This window comes from Castanea sativa, chromosome 8, assembly GCF_040712315.1.
Source record: "Castanea sativa cultivar Marrone di Chiusa Pesio chromosome 8, ASM4071231v1".
Lineage (NCBI taxonomy): Eukaryota > Viridiplantae > Streptophyta > Magnoliopsida > Fagales > Fagaceae > Castanea > Castanea sativa.
This window is the reverse complement of record NC_134020.1, coordinates 47,768,055-47,781,112: the sequence shown is the minus strand read 5'-3', so window position 1 is coordinate 47,781,112 and position 13,058 is coordinate 47,768,055. Positions and strand designations below refer to the sequence as shown.

The window sequence follows — 13,058 nt, the reverse complement described above, 5'->3', positions numbered from 1 at the left end:
TGTTGACGCTCCTAAGGTTCCTTTGGTGGAATGGGCTAAGGTTTGTATGCCAATGTAGAATGGTGGTTTAGGGATTCAACGGCTGAGAAGATTTAATTATGCTTTGTTAGGCAAATGGTTGTGAAGATATGGAATGGAGAGAGATGCCCTTTGGAGGAAGGTCATTGAGGCTAAATATGGGGATGAAGTGGGTGGTTGGTGTACCAAACCAGTGTTAGGGACTTATGGTGTTAGTGTGCGGAAATCCATTAAAAGTGGTTGGCTGGACTTTTCTAAATTTCTTCGGTTTAATGCGGGTGATGTTTCTAGGATAAAGTTCTAGGAGGATGTATGGTGTAGGGATTGTTCTATTAAGGAAGCATTTCCAGAATTGTATGGTATTAGTCGGACAAGGGAGTTTTTTGTGTTAGAGGTTATGCGTTTCTCTAATGGGAGGCTTCATCGGGACATTTGGTTTCATCGTCCACCACAAGATTGGTAGTTAGAACCGTTTGATCTTTATTGGGTGGTGCTTTATTCTACGAATGTGCGGAGTGTTGGTGATGACAAACTTTGCTGGAAGCCAACAATGAGGAGAGGTTTTAAGGTTCGAGGCTTCTATCACTCTTTATCTCCTTCTGTCATTGATTTTCCTTGGAAAATGGTGTGGTAATCTCCTAGAGTAACATTCTTTTCTTGGACTACTGCCTTAGGTAAGATCTTAACCATGGATAATTTTTGAAAGAGGCATATTGCAGTGCTAGAGTGGTATTTTATGTGTAAAAGGTGTGGGGAATTGATGGATCATCTTCTTCTTCATTGTCCTATAGCATATGAGTTGTGGTCTATGGTTTTTTGTTTGTTTGGTATAAATTGGGTTATGCCGTATAAAGTTAGTGAGTTGTTAGCTTCTTGGTAGGGGAAGTTTGGTAGACATCAAAATATAGGTTAATGGAGGTTTGTGCCACATTGCTTGTTTTGGTGCTTATGGCGGGAGTGGAATGCTAGATGCTTTGCGGATTGTGAATGGTCTATTCTTGACATTAAGTTTTTCTTTTTCCGTGCTCTCCTTGAGTGGAGTTTAGTTTTGCCTTTCTATTCTTGTTTTTCTCTCCCCAATCTTATTGATTGTTGTAATCTAAGTTCTTGATTTGTGTCATTGTAGTACACTTCCAATGTACTTGGTTGGGTTTTTTAAATAAAATTTCTTACGTTACTTATCAAAAAAAAGCAAAAGAAAAATTAAAAACAGTGTACATAGTTCACAAGCAGCCCCACTTCTACAGGATTTGGGAGCAGTGGTTGGTAGGTAGCTTTACCCCAATTTAATATCTTATATGTATCACTGAGTTTTTGGACAAAATTAAATTAAAAGTACAAACATTTCATCACATTTTAATTTCCACTGATAAAAGTGTACTCCTAGTGTACCCCAGCATTTCACATTCAAAAGTTGCACACATTCTTCGTTCCACAGTGTTCCACATTTTATGTAACTTTGGTTTTAACTTTCTAGTATCTGTTTCTTTTAATTTTGGTTTCCTATAAGCAGTTTATGATTTTGCCTTATTCCTCATCTGTCATGCTTATTATGAAGCTCTATCTGCATTACTTCGCATTTGTGTCTATTTAATTTATTTATTTTACTGGCTCTGATTGGTTGTAATGTTACTTAATATTTTTTACTTTAGGATAATTATTTCGAGGAGGCGTTGAAGATGAGAAATCTTCTTGAAGAATTTGGTTCTGATCATGGTATTCGTCCTCCTACTATTCTTGGTGTGAGGGAACATGTATTTACTGGAAGGTAGATTTTCATTGAATCCTTGTTTGTTTTAAATTTCTTGGTAGTTTTTCTTTTTCTTAATATTTACTTTCTTTTAATTATTTTTATCAACGTACAGTGTCTCTTCTCTAGCTTCATTCATGTCAAATCAGGAGGGTAGTTTCGTGACTATGGGTCAACGTGTTTTGGCAAATCCATTAAAGTAAGTTCATTTGAATTATGCTGGATGGCTCCCTGTATATCCTAAGTTCATTTTTTTGTTATTAACATCCTAATTATTATTCAGGATCCGTATGCATTATGGCCATCCAGATGTTTTTGACAGAGTTTTCCACATAACGAGGGGTGGTATTAGCAAGGCCTCTCGTGTTATCAATATTAGTGAAGATATCTTTGCAGGTATTACTCTCTTCTTTTATAAATAAGCTGTTGTACTTGTTTAGTTCCATTTATTTTGTCATTGTGATGTTTCTCATTTAACACTAGTGATGAGTAAAATCAATCATTTCAAGGATGTTATCAACTATTTTAAGGGTGAAATGGTCACTTAACTGTTGTATGGGAGACATTTGGTCTGCTAAGCCTTCTCATTATGTCGGACAGTCAAACCTTGATTGTGTTGAGCTTCCATTGCATAGGCTGAAGCACTTCTATATCAGATTGCATATTGCTGGATGCTACATTAGTTAAATCACTTATCATTCTTTTGGTAATTGCCATGACATTGGACAGATTTAGAAATCTGCATATGGATACTTATGGTGAGCTCCTCTTTTCACTTGTGCCAGGACTGGCCCCTTCGCACTTCTTGATTTTAACCCTTCTAGAAAAGGGGGAAAAGAGGACTTCAAGTTGAACTAGACCTGATATTTTTAACATTTTAAATGAAAGGTATAAGGGAGACAAGGATCAAATATAGGATCTCGTGCCACTAATACCATGATAAATTATAGATTTTCCCAAAAGCTTAAAGTGTTAGGAAATGGTGAATTCTAATCGTTTAACTGTAATTGCTTAGATATTTTTCTTCCTAGCACCCTGGTAGGCTTTGATTTATTCAGTTATGGTGTTAAAATGCAGGATTCAATTCAACTTTACGCCAAGGAAATATTACTCATCATGAGTATATCCAGGTAGATACGCTGATTTCCTCACTTGATGCATAAATGGCATGTAAATTTTCTAATACAATTTTACAGGTCGGAAAAGGAAGAGATGTTGGGCTCAATCAGATTGCTGTATTTGAAGGGAAGGTTGCTGGTGGTAATGGCGAACAAGTTCTTAGTCGTGATGTATACAGGCTTGGGCAGCTCCTTGATTTCTTTAGGATGATGTCATTTTACTATACCTCCGTCGGATACTACTTTTGTACTATGGTATTGCTATTTGTGCATTATGTCAACCATGGCTTACTATTGTTGTAATTAGTGTTGGTTGGGCGTATTGAAGTTTAAAATGGTTAATGTGATTTTTAAATGCAAATTGAGCTCCATAGTTTCTTAGAACTCCTATTTTTTAATTTTAATTTTTTTGTTTAACCAACTTGTTTTCACAAATACTTAATTTCCTTTAGCATTATGCTTTTCAGTTTTCGCTTTCTTTTTTTTTCTTTGTTTTTGATTTTTTTTTTCATTAGAGAAGCAATGTGGTGGAATTTGGAAAAGAAGGGAAGTTGTCTATAGTACATTAGTGTAATAGTACAAGAACTAGTTAAGGTATTACAAGCAGGTTTCTTATCATAATAGGTTACTTTTTTTTTTTGGGCTGGAATCATAATAGGTTACATTAAAGATCAAGTCCTTGTCTCATTGCATTAGAGTTTTTCTAGATCGGTTTAGGATGAGATCACGTGTATGGCTTTTGGATTTTTGCAAATGATATTGTGTTAGTTGATGGGACTAGAGCGCAGGTTACTCCAAGTTGAAATTTTAGAGCATTGCTTCTCGATCTGAAAGATTTAGGATTGACTAGCAGGAAAAATATACAAGTGTCTTATCCCTATTAGTTCATGAGGATCTATAGCAATGCTAATTTATTAGGGATGGGTTATGATTCAGTTGAGTTGAGTAAAGATAACTGGTCAAGTTGAAACTGTTTATAATTTGTGTACCGTGTGCTATCTTTTTCATCTGTGAAACGAATATTTTGTTACGCACAAAATATTTAGAAATTCTTCAACATTATACAATGAAGATTTGACGTTCTTATTGCCCATTGCTTCATACTCAAAAGTGAAAAAAGAAAAAGAAAAAAGTAAGCCAAAGAGGCATTTACATCAAAGCAAGATAGCTGCATTCAGATAATGAATTGAAAGTTCCATGATACTTATATCATATGTAGGGTAATTTTACTGATCTCTAATAAAGTCCTTTTTTTTTGTTCGTGCAGCTAACGGTTCTGACTGTATACGCTTTCCTTTATGGGAAGGCATATTTGGTATGTTGGATTTTATTCATCTCTTGTGACAACTCTATTGTGCTTTATTTTCTCTAAAATTATGCCGTGCTTCTCTCTGTATGACCTGTGTGTTCAATTGCTACAATTTTTATTTGAAGTAGTAACATCATCAAAAAGGTGCAAAAAGATGCACAACCCTTGTAGACAGTGTTTTTTTTTTTTTTTTTTTCTTTATAAGTAATGAATAATTTTATTAATAAAAACAAAACTAAGTACACTAGGGATGTACTCTGAGAATTACGAAGAGCTCTCAATCTAAAATGCTCAACCAATTCTAAAAGAGAAAAACAAGAAGGATGAAAAGCAACACTCCAATCTAACAAGGTACGGAGGAGGAAGACTTTAACATGAAGGATTGTTCACAACCCTCAGAACTTCATGCATTCTGTTCTTGCCAAAGGCACCTCATGATGCAATGTGGCACAACCTTCCAAAAGGCAATATTTCTATGCCTTCCAAAAGATTGCTGCCAAGCTACGAAAAAATTGATAACTGTCTTTGGCATAACCCATTGGAGCCCAAATAAACAAAACACCGTTGTCCAAAGCTCGTAAGCTATTGGACAATGAAGAAGAAGATGGTTCATAGACTCCCCACACCTTTTACACATGCATCACCAATCCAATACAATAATACCTCTTTTCCAGAGATTGTCAGTGGATAAAATCTTCCCTAGAGAAGCAGCCCAAGAAAAAAAAAGGCCACCCTAGGTGGGAACTTTGAATGCCACGCCAATTTTCACAGGAAAGAAGTGCCATTAGAAGCGGATAGGGAGTAATAATTAACTATGAACCTCAAATACCCTGCTCTTGGCAGGTATCCAACAGGAATAGCAAAAAAGAAAAGATAAGTTACAGAAAATTCAAGTTATCCAAGAACTCTAGCAAGTTCGAGGTAGAAAACACAATGAAGGCTGAAGTCCACACACATACATAGTCTTCAAATATAAGAGATTCAACTTCATTGAATGTGACTTGTTCCCTCAAAACAGTATTCCTTTCTGTCCAAATACACCATTAGCACAATGGAATAGCTTCCCAAGTTTCTTCATTGATTCTCTTGAAAAATTGTCCTTTCCAACAAGATAACATATCTATCATTGAACTAGACATTACTCACAAGACACCAAACAAACAAAATACTAGTGACCACAATTCCCAATCCAATGCACAATTTAGGAAGTGATGATAATAAGTCTATCACATATGCTACTCTTTGTTGGCATAAGAACAATGCTTGGTATACATAAATATTTTATGAAAATATACTTTGTTGTATTGTGTCTTTTCTAGTCTACTAAGAAAATATTTTATATGCCAATGCTAGAAGGATATGCATGCTTAAGGGATTCCTGTTTCAATCTTATATGGTGATTATATTGCTTCTTTTCATACATATGTATAGCATATTCTGATGTTGAAGCATTGTGTACCATCTGGACCTTGGCACAAATTACTAAGGGGTTGGGTGGGCTGGTACTACTTGCTCAATCTCTCTCTCTCTCTCTCTCTCAGATAGATTTTGTGGTTGATTTTTATTCTCAATTAGGTTTTAGGTAACTGTGATATGATTGTGTTGCAGGCACTCTCTGGAGTTGGTGAATCCATTGAAGTGAGAGCTCAGATATTGGAGAACACTGCCCTGAGTGCTGCTTTAAACACACAGTTCCTCTTTCAAATTGGTATTTTCACTGCCGTGCCAATGATTTTGGGTTTCATCTTGGAGCAGGGTTTCTTAAAGGTTAGTGCTTATCCTACATGTATTTATTTGTCCTTTTAAAACTTGTACTGCAACGTGTGTATGTTTTCATATATCATTTGTATATATTTACAATTATATTTCATTATATTATGAAAGATTCTCAGCTGTTTTCTGCATCATGCAGCACAGCTGTAAGTGCAATATTTTTGTGTTCTTGTGCTGAAATCAATCTTTTATATGTTATAAGTGTGATTTTGAACTATATCCCTACCATAGGCTAGAAACTTTGTTTATGCCCCTGATATTTGCACGGTCTTGGCATCAAGTGATCTTGTATACACTTACATGGAAAGGTAGTGGGGAAATTAAAATCTAATTGTTGGGTCTATTTCTTCTGGGGCTGTATTTCTGAGTTTTATGTCCATATTGTCCAACAAATACATTGCAATTAGGTAGAGTGAGTTTGAATAATAGATGAATTGTGTCACTATTAGTTGCTCTGTCTCATCTGAGCTCCAGAAAATGGTCTGATTGTGTATCTTCAAAGTCTTGATAATCAATGTATTCTATAGGTTTTAGGAGAGCTGTATGTTGGAAAGCATAGCAGAGTCTTCAAGCATAGGTCTTAACATTAGAATAGGATTGAATTTGATTATCTTTCCAATTTGGTGTGTGTATAAAATATCAAATAATTTAGGTTATAAAGTATGCAGTTGCAATCTTATAAGTTTCCTTGTTTGATTTATTTTGATTCTGAGTGAAATTTAATGAATAATATTACTTTTTTTTTTGAAGTAGGCTAAAATAAATATATGTAAATGAATAGCAAAATTAATTTGAACAAATAAATAAATAAAATAATGTCTTACTGAATTGTCACTGTTTAGATGATTGTCGCTAATACAGATAAAGTGTAGCCTGAATGATGTTGTGTTATGTTTAGATTGCCCAAAAATAAAAAGTTTGTTTATTAAGTGGACATTCTGTTTGAAGACGGACTTAGCCTTCTGCTAAGTGTTTTGTTTTTCTACTCTTAGTTGGATTAATATTTTTTACCTTTTTTTTTTTTTCCAACTTTACCATCACTGCTGCAGGCCATTGTCAGTTTTGTCACAATGCAGTTTCAGCTTTGTACCATATTCTTTACATTCTCTCTGGGCACAAGAACTCATTACTTTGGCCGGACTATTCTTCATGGTGGTGCTGGGGTTTGTTCCAGCTCTCTTTTCATGTTCAGTTATTTTATGGTGAATTTAATAGTTAAATTAACTTTTATTTCTCAACAGTACAAAGCAACTGGTAGGGGATTTGTCGTCCGCCATATCAAATTTGCCGAGAACTATAGGCTTTACTCCCGCAGTCATTTTGTTAAAGGGTGTGGCTCTGTCTCTGTCTCTGTGTGTGTGTTTATTTGTTTTGTGGCAGTGCATTGTCATATACTGGCAGTTCTATCCAAGAGACTTGGGAGATTTTTAAATTTTATGTAGTAATTATATTTTTGAGCATGTATTTTTGTCAATAATATGCCAGCATTTCTCCTTAGTAATAGGGAAAGACTTAAAATGGAACTAAAAGAGGTAGAGGAAGACTATAACACGAGTAGAAGTAGTCAGAAGGAAATGCTAATTCAGGAGCCGACAGGAAGTATAATTTTGTATGGTATAGAATGATGGAGAGGTATACATGTGGCTGACGCTAATTAGACTTTTGAGGATCCATAATTGACCAAAAAATTCTAGGGCTAAGGTTTTGTTGTTGATGGTTTATTTTGGCTTCAATTTTATTTTTTAGAAACCATAACTATGTTGGAATTTATGCAATTTCTATTTTTCCATTTTTTCTACAAAGTGTGCATACACAAATTGGAATGTCCAATGATGTTCATCCTCTTGTCTTCAGATTTGAAGTTGTGCTTTTGTTGATAGTGTACCTAGCATATGGATATAATGATGGTGCAATTGGGTACATTCTTCTTTCAATTAGCAGTTGGTTTATGGCTATTTCGTGGCTTTTTGCTCCCTATTTGTTCAATCCCTCTGGGTTTGAGTGGCAGAAGTAAGTGTTTTTTTTCATCTTTTCTGAAATTGAAGTCTACTCCACTTTATTGACAAAAATATATGTTGTTCTTTTAGAGTTGTAGAGGATTTCAAAGATTGGACCAATTGGCTTCTTTACAGAGGTGGAATTGGAGTGAAGGGAGAAGAAAGCTGGGAAGCTTGGTGGGATGAAGAGCTGGTATTGCATCTGTTCTTGGATTTATTTTGTGTTTGATATCCAAGCTGGGAAGCTTGGATTTACTTTTCTTTTTTCATTGGTAGTAATTTCTCTCTAATGCCAATAAGCTCTAGCTCAAATGACCCAAAAGTTTCTTCAACTCATGATTCCAGGTCAAATTCACCTGTGTACCGGATGTGTGCGTGAAATGGTGTGTAATTAACACTGCCCATATATTGCACACCAAAGGTGTGCGATGGTCACTTCACAAGTATAAGTGCTTGCGGAGTGTGGGGGTCAAGGGCCAGGGTTCAAAACTCCAGGAGGGAGCTTCACACACATATACACTTAGATTAAGCTAAAGTAGAATTCTATCTTGTAAAAATAAAAAAAAATAAAAAAACCACAAACTCACATATCAAATAGCTTCAAAAAAAATTGGGAAAAATCATTGAAAACTTTAGAGAGTCCAGCGACTCAGATTATATGGTTGTCGGATTTTGGTGATTGTGTTGAAACTGCTATAAGCACACCTCTGTCATCTGACGAGGATCTCTAGATTGCTTTAATGCATTTTTAGGGTTGGATCAGGATGCCCTGATACCAAGTTGAGTTGTAAAATATGAAGGATTATGGTTAAGAGAGAAGAAAAAGGAAGAGGAAAATAGAGAGATAGAGAGACAGAATGGGTTTATGGCTTAATCAATCATTCTTTCACCTTTGCACATATTTATATTAAAGTGATATGCCTAGATTACAAGAATACCCCTATGCTATTGTTAAATTATAACAATCTAATATAAAAATAACTAGAGTAAGTCTAGCAAGATTTTAGTATTCTCATTATGCATTGATTGGATTGGACGAATTATTAGAGTGATTTGATGAGCCAATGAACTTTAGCTGAAATGGCATCTCTTCCACTTGTAAGAGGTTGGTAGAGGGTTAGGTCTTACAAGATCCATTGATGATTGACTAACTTACAGATAAAATTAATAAATAATCTTATTGTGATTAGATGGGAGGGATAAAAAATGAAGAGATAGAAGAAAAGTAAGAGTTCCTTTTTGGACCTTTTAACTTTAATACTCTTGTACTCTGTTTCTCCCAAATGCTTAAGCCTTTGAGGCAATTTATATCAATCACAAACACACTAACACCAAACATAAGCTATACGCTTGTGGGTAAAGAGAGCTTGCAGTAGCTTAAATATTTGTTATAAGGTTAAGCTTAAAAAAATTTTCCAGGAAAGGAACATGCAGGATTGTCATTACTAACTTATGTATTGAGTGTATGATTGGCATTAGCTTTTTTAGCTTTTTGTTGAAAGAGTGCTAACATATACTTGTACTTTGAAAAAGTGAGAAAAAAATAAGGTTTTAAAAATTGTATATAAAGCTAAAAGCTAATCAAAGAAGCTGGACACAAGCGGACACTAAAATTTAACTAAATAATAGGATTTCTGGTAAAAGATCTTCAGGTAGTTGTAAATTCTTAAACAAAGTTTTATTTATTTATTTTGGTTTGTATTAACTTCTTTCGGTCGACTACACCTGTTGTGAACATTTCAGTGGGGTCATTTGTCCTGTCTGAGCACCAGTCACTATGATGCTACTCAGGCTCTTGTACATGTTGTGCCTTCTTGACCACTGAACTCATATGCTTTTTTATTATGTGTCATCATTATTTTGCTGCCACATTTTTTTCCCCCTTTGGTTGATCCAAATATATTGAATCTACAGATACATATTCGGACATTGGGAGGAAGAATAGCCGAAACTATTCTGAGTCTAAGATTTTTTATCTTCCAGTATGGCATTGTATACAAGCTGCATTTGCAAGGATCAGATACATCATTGACGGTAACGGCTCTCTTCATTAGTTGATATAGTTTTCACTGCTTCTCTCTTTCACTGGCATCTTATGAGCCTGCTTTTGGCAGTTAATTTTATTGTAAAATGCAATTTGTAAATCTTTTGTCATTTGTCAACTAACTGTTCTACATCCTCCATACTGTTTAATATTTGATACGCCTTTAAAATTTAGAATTTGGACATAATTGAGACATTTAAGAGTTCATATGTCATTGTTTGTGTATATCTGTAGGTGTATGGCCTGTCATGGATCGTGCTAGCTGTGCTCATAATTCTTTTCAAGGTTTGGAATAAAACTTATAACTCGAATGCTGGACTTCCTACTTTCAAATTTATGTTATCTGTGATTTGAACTCTTCATTTCATCTTTGGTTTTACAGGTTTTCACATTCAGCCAAAAGATCTCAGTCAATTTCCAGCTTTTGTTGCGCTTCATCCAAGGCCTCTCCTTCTTGTTGGCAATTGCTGGTTTAGCCGTTGCAGTTGCTTTAACAAATTTGTCAATCCCTGACATATTTGCATGCATCTTAGCATTTGTTCCCACTGGATGGGGACTTCTTTCTGTAAGTTTAAGTTATCTCTGTCTATTATTTTCATTTATCTAAACCTCCCTCTCTCTCTCTCTCTCTCTCTGGTAAGAAAAATCAATGTTTTGGGCAGAATCAGAATTCCAAAGCTATGTTTGAATGTTTTATATTCCTGTGGTTTACTTAAATCAGACAGTGTGTAATGCTGGTCACCTAATGCATTTTAATATTGTTAATTTTCCCGATTATAAGGGTATCTTCCAATTTTTTTGGGTTTTTGTGACTCCAGACTCATTTCTACACAAATCTGGCCCATGCAATTTGCTACCAATTTCTAAGCTTCCATCATTTGTTTGGAGAGTTGTAATTGTTTTCTATTTTTCATTAGATAATATTAGTGCCACCAGTTTTTTTTTACACACATTAACATGGAATTATACTATGATTTGCAGATTGCTGCAGCTTGGAAGCCAATTGTGAAAAAGGTGGGATTATGGAAATCAATTCGTTCACTTGCACGTTTATATGATGCAGGGATGGGGATGCTGATATTCATTCCTGTTGCTTTCTCTTCATGGTTTCCGTTTGTATCAACATTCCAAACCCGCCTCATGTTTAACCAGGCTTTCAGCCGGGGGTTGGAAATCTCTCTTATCCTTGCTGGAAACAACCCCAACACCGAGTTATGATGACCACCTCTGATCCTGTACATATATTATAATTGTAAAAAGGGGGGGGGGGGGGGGGGGAATTCTGTCTCAAAGTTCCTTGTCAAATTTTTTTGATGTAGTAAACCCTAATGTGCATGTATTTGGTATAGCTTGCGTAGAGGAATTTGAATAATGGTAATATATATCACTTCATTTTGGTCATTCAAGAGTGCACAGTTTGCACTGTGTCTGCATGATATTGCTGACATTTACACGCTTTGGTGGCTATATCTAAAACGTTTAATGTTCCGTTTGGTTGTTAACAAAATCCTGTGGGGTTGTAGAGAAGTGAAGCGGTTAAAAAACTAATCTCAATGTTTACCACAATTTTTGCAAGGAATTAATCTCAATGTTTTACGCATGGTACTATTAAAATAGTAATTGAAATTTGTTGGAAACTATTTCTTTCATGGAAAATGGTTGATAGTGGTGTCTATTCCTTTTTCTTGATGATAACATAACTTGCTAAAATGATGGAAGAGTTATATTTTTCTTGCCAATCGGACAAGCTCAGGATATTGTGTGATGACTGAACTCTGAAGGCCAAAATGAAACTGATTTTGATTCAACTAAGAATGAAACTGAATGGAAACTAATCTAAGTATGTTTAAATCAAACAGATTTAGCAAGGTGAAGTAGAATATTTTAGTTAAATGGAATTTTCAAATAAACAAGACTACTAGGGGACAATGAATATTTAGGTATGTAATGTGCAGTTTAATCTATTTGAGTACTTTCTCTAAAATTTTTAAAAAATAAATCAATCAATAATAAATAATAATATATATATATATATATATTTTAAAAGAGAGAATCTGTTGTCTTGGGACGAATTTTGATTTAAATAAGTTCTTGTCTCGTTAGAAACTATAGTTCAATTCTGCTACAGGGCTGTTTTAGCTTAAAATCTTAGTAAATCTCCACTGCCATTCTTATCTTATATTAAGATGTAACTTTTTAGTAAATCTCCACTGCCAAGTTCTTCCCTAATTCAGCAGTCATGGAAGCCACAACTCCAGCTAATGCATCCTATGCATGGAGGAGCTTAATGCATGGGAGGGAAGTCATCAGGAGAGGTGGAGCTTGGAGAATTGGGTTGGGGAAATCAATCCATATCTGGGGTGATAATTGGCTGCCTACAAGGCATAGAGCAAAGATAATTACTCCCATCGGGCCTGGGGTGACACAGCTATGGTTAGTGAGCTCATAGATCCAGTGAATAGGAATTGGAGAGCTGAAGTAATTGGCAGAATGTTTTTTGAGAGTGAGGCAGCAGTTATAGAGTATACCTCTGTGTAGGACCATTCAAGACGATGTCCTGATCTGGCCATTCAACCCGGATGGTGAATATTCAGTTAAGTCCGAATATAAGTTCTTGTGGGAGGAAGCTTTGAGACGTTATGCTGGTCAGTCTGAACCTGAAGTGTTGCAACCCTTGTGGAACAAGATCTGGGGTCTTAAAGTGCCAAATAAGGTCAGAACACTTTGTATGGAAAGCAGGCAAGAATTCCCTGCCTACTAAGGTGAACTTAGTGCGGCGTAAAGTGCTCACTGATGGGCTGTGTGACAGGTGTAAACAGAGGCCGGAAGATGTTGTTCATGCACTATATGGCTGCCTGACCCTTGATGACTTATGGAAGCAAACAAAATGGAGCAATGGCACACTTAAAGATTTCACTTCTTTCCTTGATCTCTTTGATTTCATCCTTGCAGGTAGCAGCGAAGTGGAGTTATTTGCGTCAGTCACTTGGAATCTATGGAATCGGCGAAACAACCTCAGGCTTGGAAAACCAACAATCCCCTTTGATAA

General features: G+C 35.5%; 1 protein-coding gene across 2 annotated transcripts in view; it reads left to right on the top strand.

Annotated features, from left to right (window-relative positions):
* LOC142606674 (callose synthase 9) overlaps nucleotides 1-11,410 on the top strand; it is a 59,025-nt gene extending 47,615 nt beyond the window's left edge. The window contains exons 38-52 of one of the 2 annotated variants that reach the window (XM_075778010.1): nucleotides 1,671-1,786; nucleotides 1,884-1,967; nucleotides 2,052-2,164; nucleotides 2,846-2,898; nucleotides 2,965-3,141; nucleotides 4,154-4,201; nucleotides 5,804-5,962; nucleotides 7,018-7,131; nucleotides 7,210-7,298; nucleotides 7,823-7,978; nucleotides 8,056-8,158; nucleotides 9,880-9,999; nucleotides 10,244-10,294; nucleotides 10,392-10,574; nucleotides 10,991-11,410. In XM_075778010.1, coding sequence (XP_075634125.1) covers nucleotides 1,671-1,786; nucleotides 1,884-1,967; nucleotides 2,052-2,164; nucleotides 2,846-2,898; nucleotides 2,965-3,141; nucleotides 4,154-4,201; nucleotides 5,804-5,962; nucleotides 7,018-7,131; nucleotides 7,210-7,298; nucleotides 7,823-7,978; nucleotides 8,056-8,158; nucleotides 9,880-9,999; nucleotides 10,244-10,294; nucleotides 10,392-10,574; nucleotides 10,991-11,227 — 1,803 coding nt within the window. In that variant the 3' untranslated portion in view covers nucleotides 11,228-11,410. Of the gene's footprint in view, nucleotides 1-1,670; nucleotides 1,787-1,883; nucleotides 1,968-2,051; nucleotides 2,165-2,845; nucleotides 2,899-2,964; nucleotides 3,142-4,153; nucleotides 4,202-5,626; nucleotides 5,756-5,803; nucleotides 5,963-7,017; nucleotides 7,132-7,209; nucleotides 7,299-7,822; nucleotides 7,979-8,055; nucleotides 8,159-9,879; nucleotides 10,000-10,243; nucleotides 10,295-10,391; nucleotides 10,575-10,990 lie in introns of those variants that run through there. The other variant, XM_075778011.1, reaches the window with a different exon arrangement.
* The last annotated feature ends 1,648 nt before the right edge of the window (nucleotides 11,411-13,058 follow it).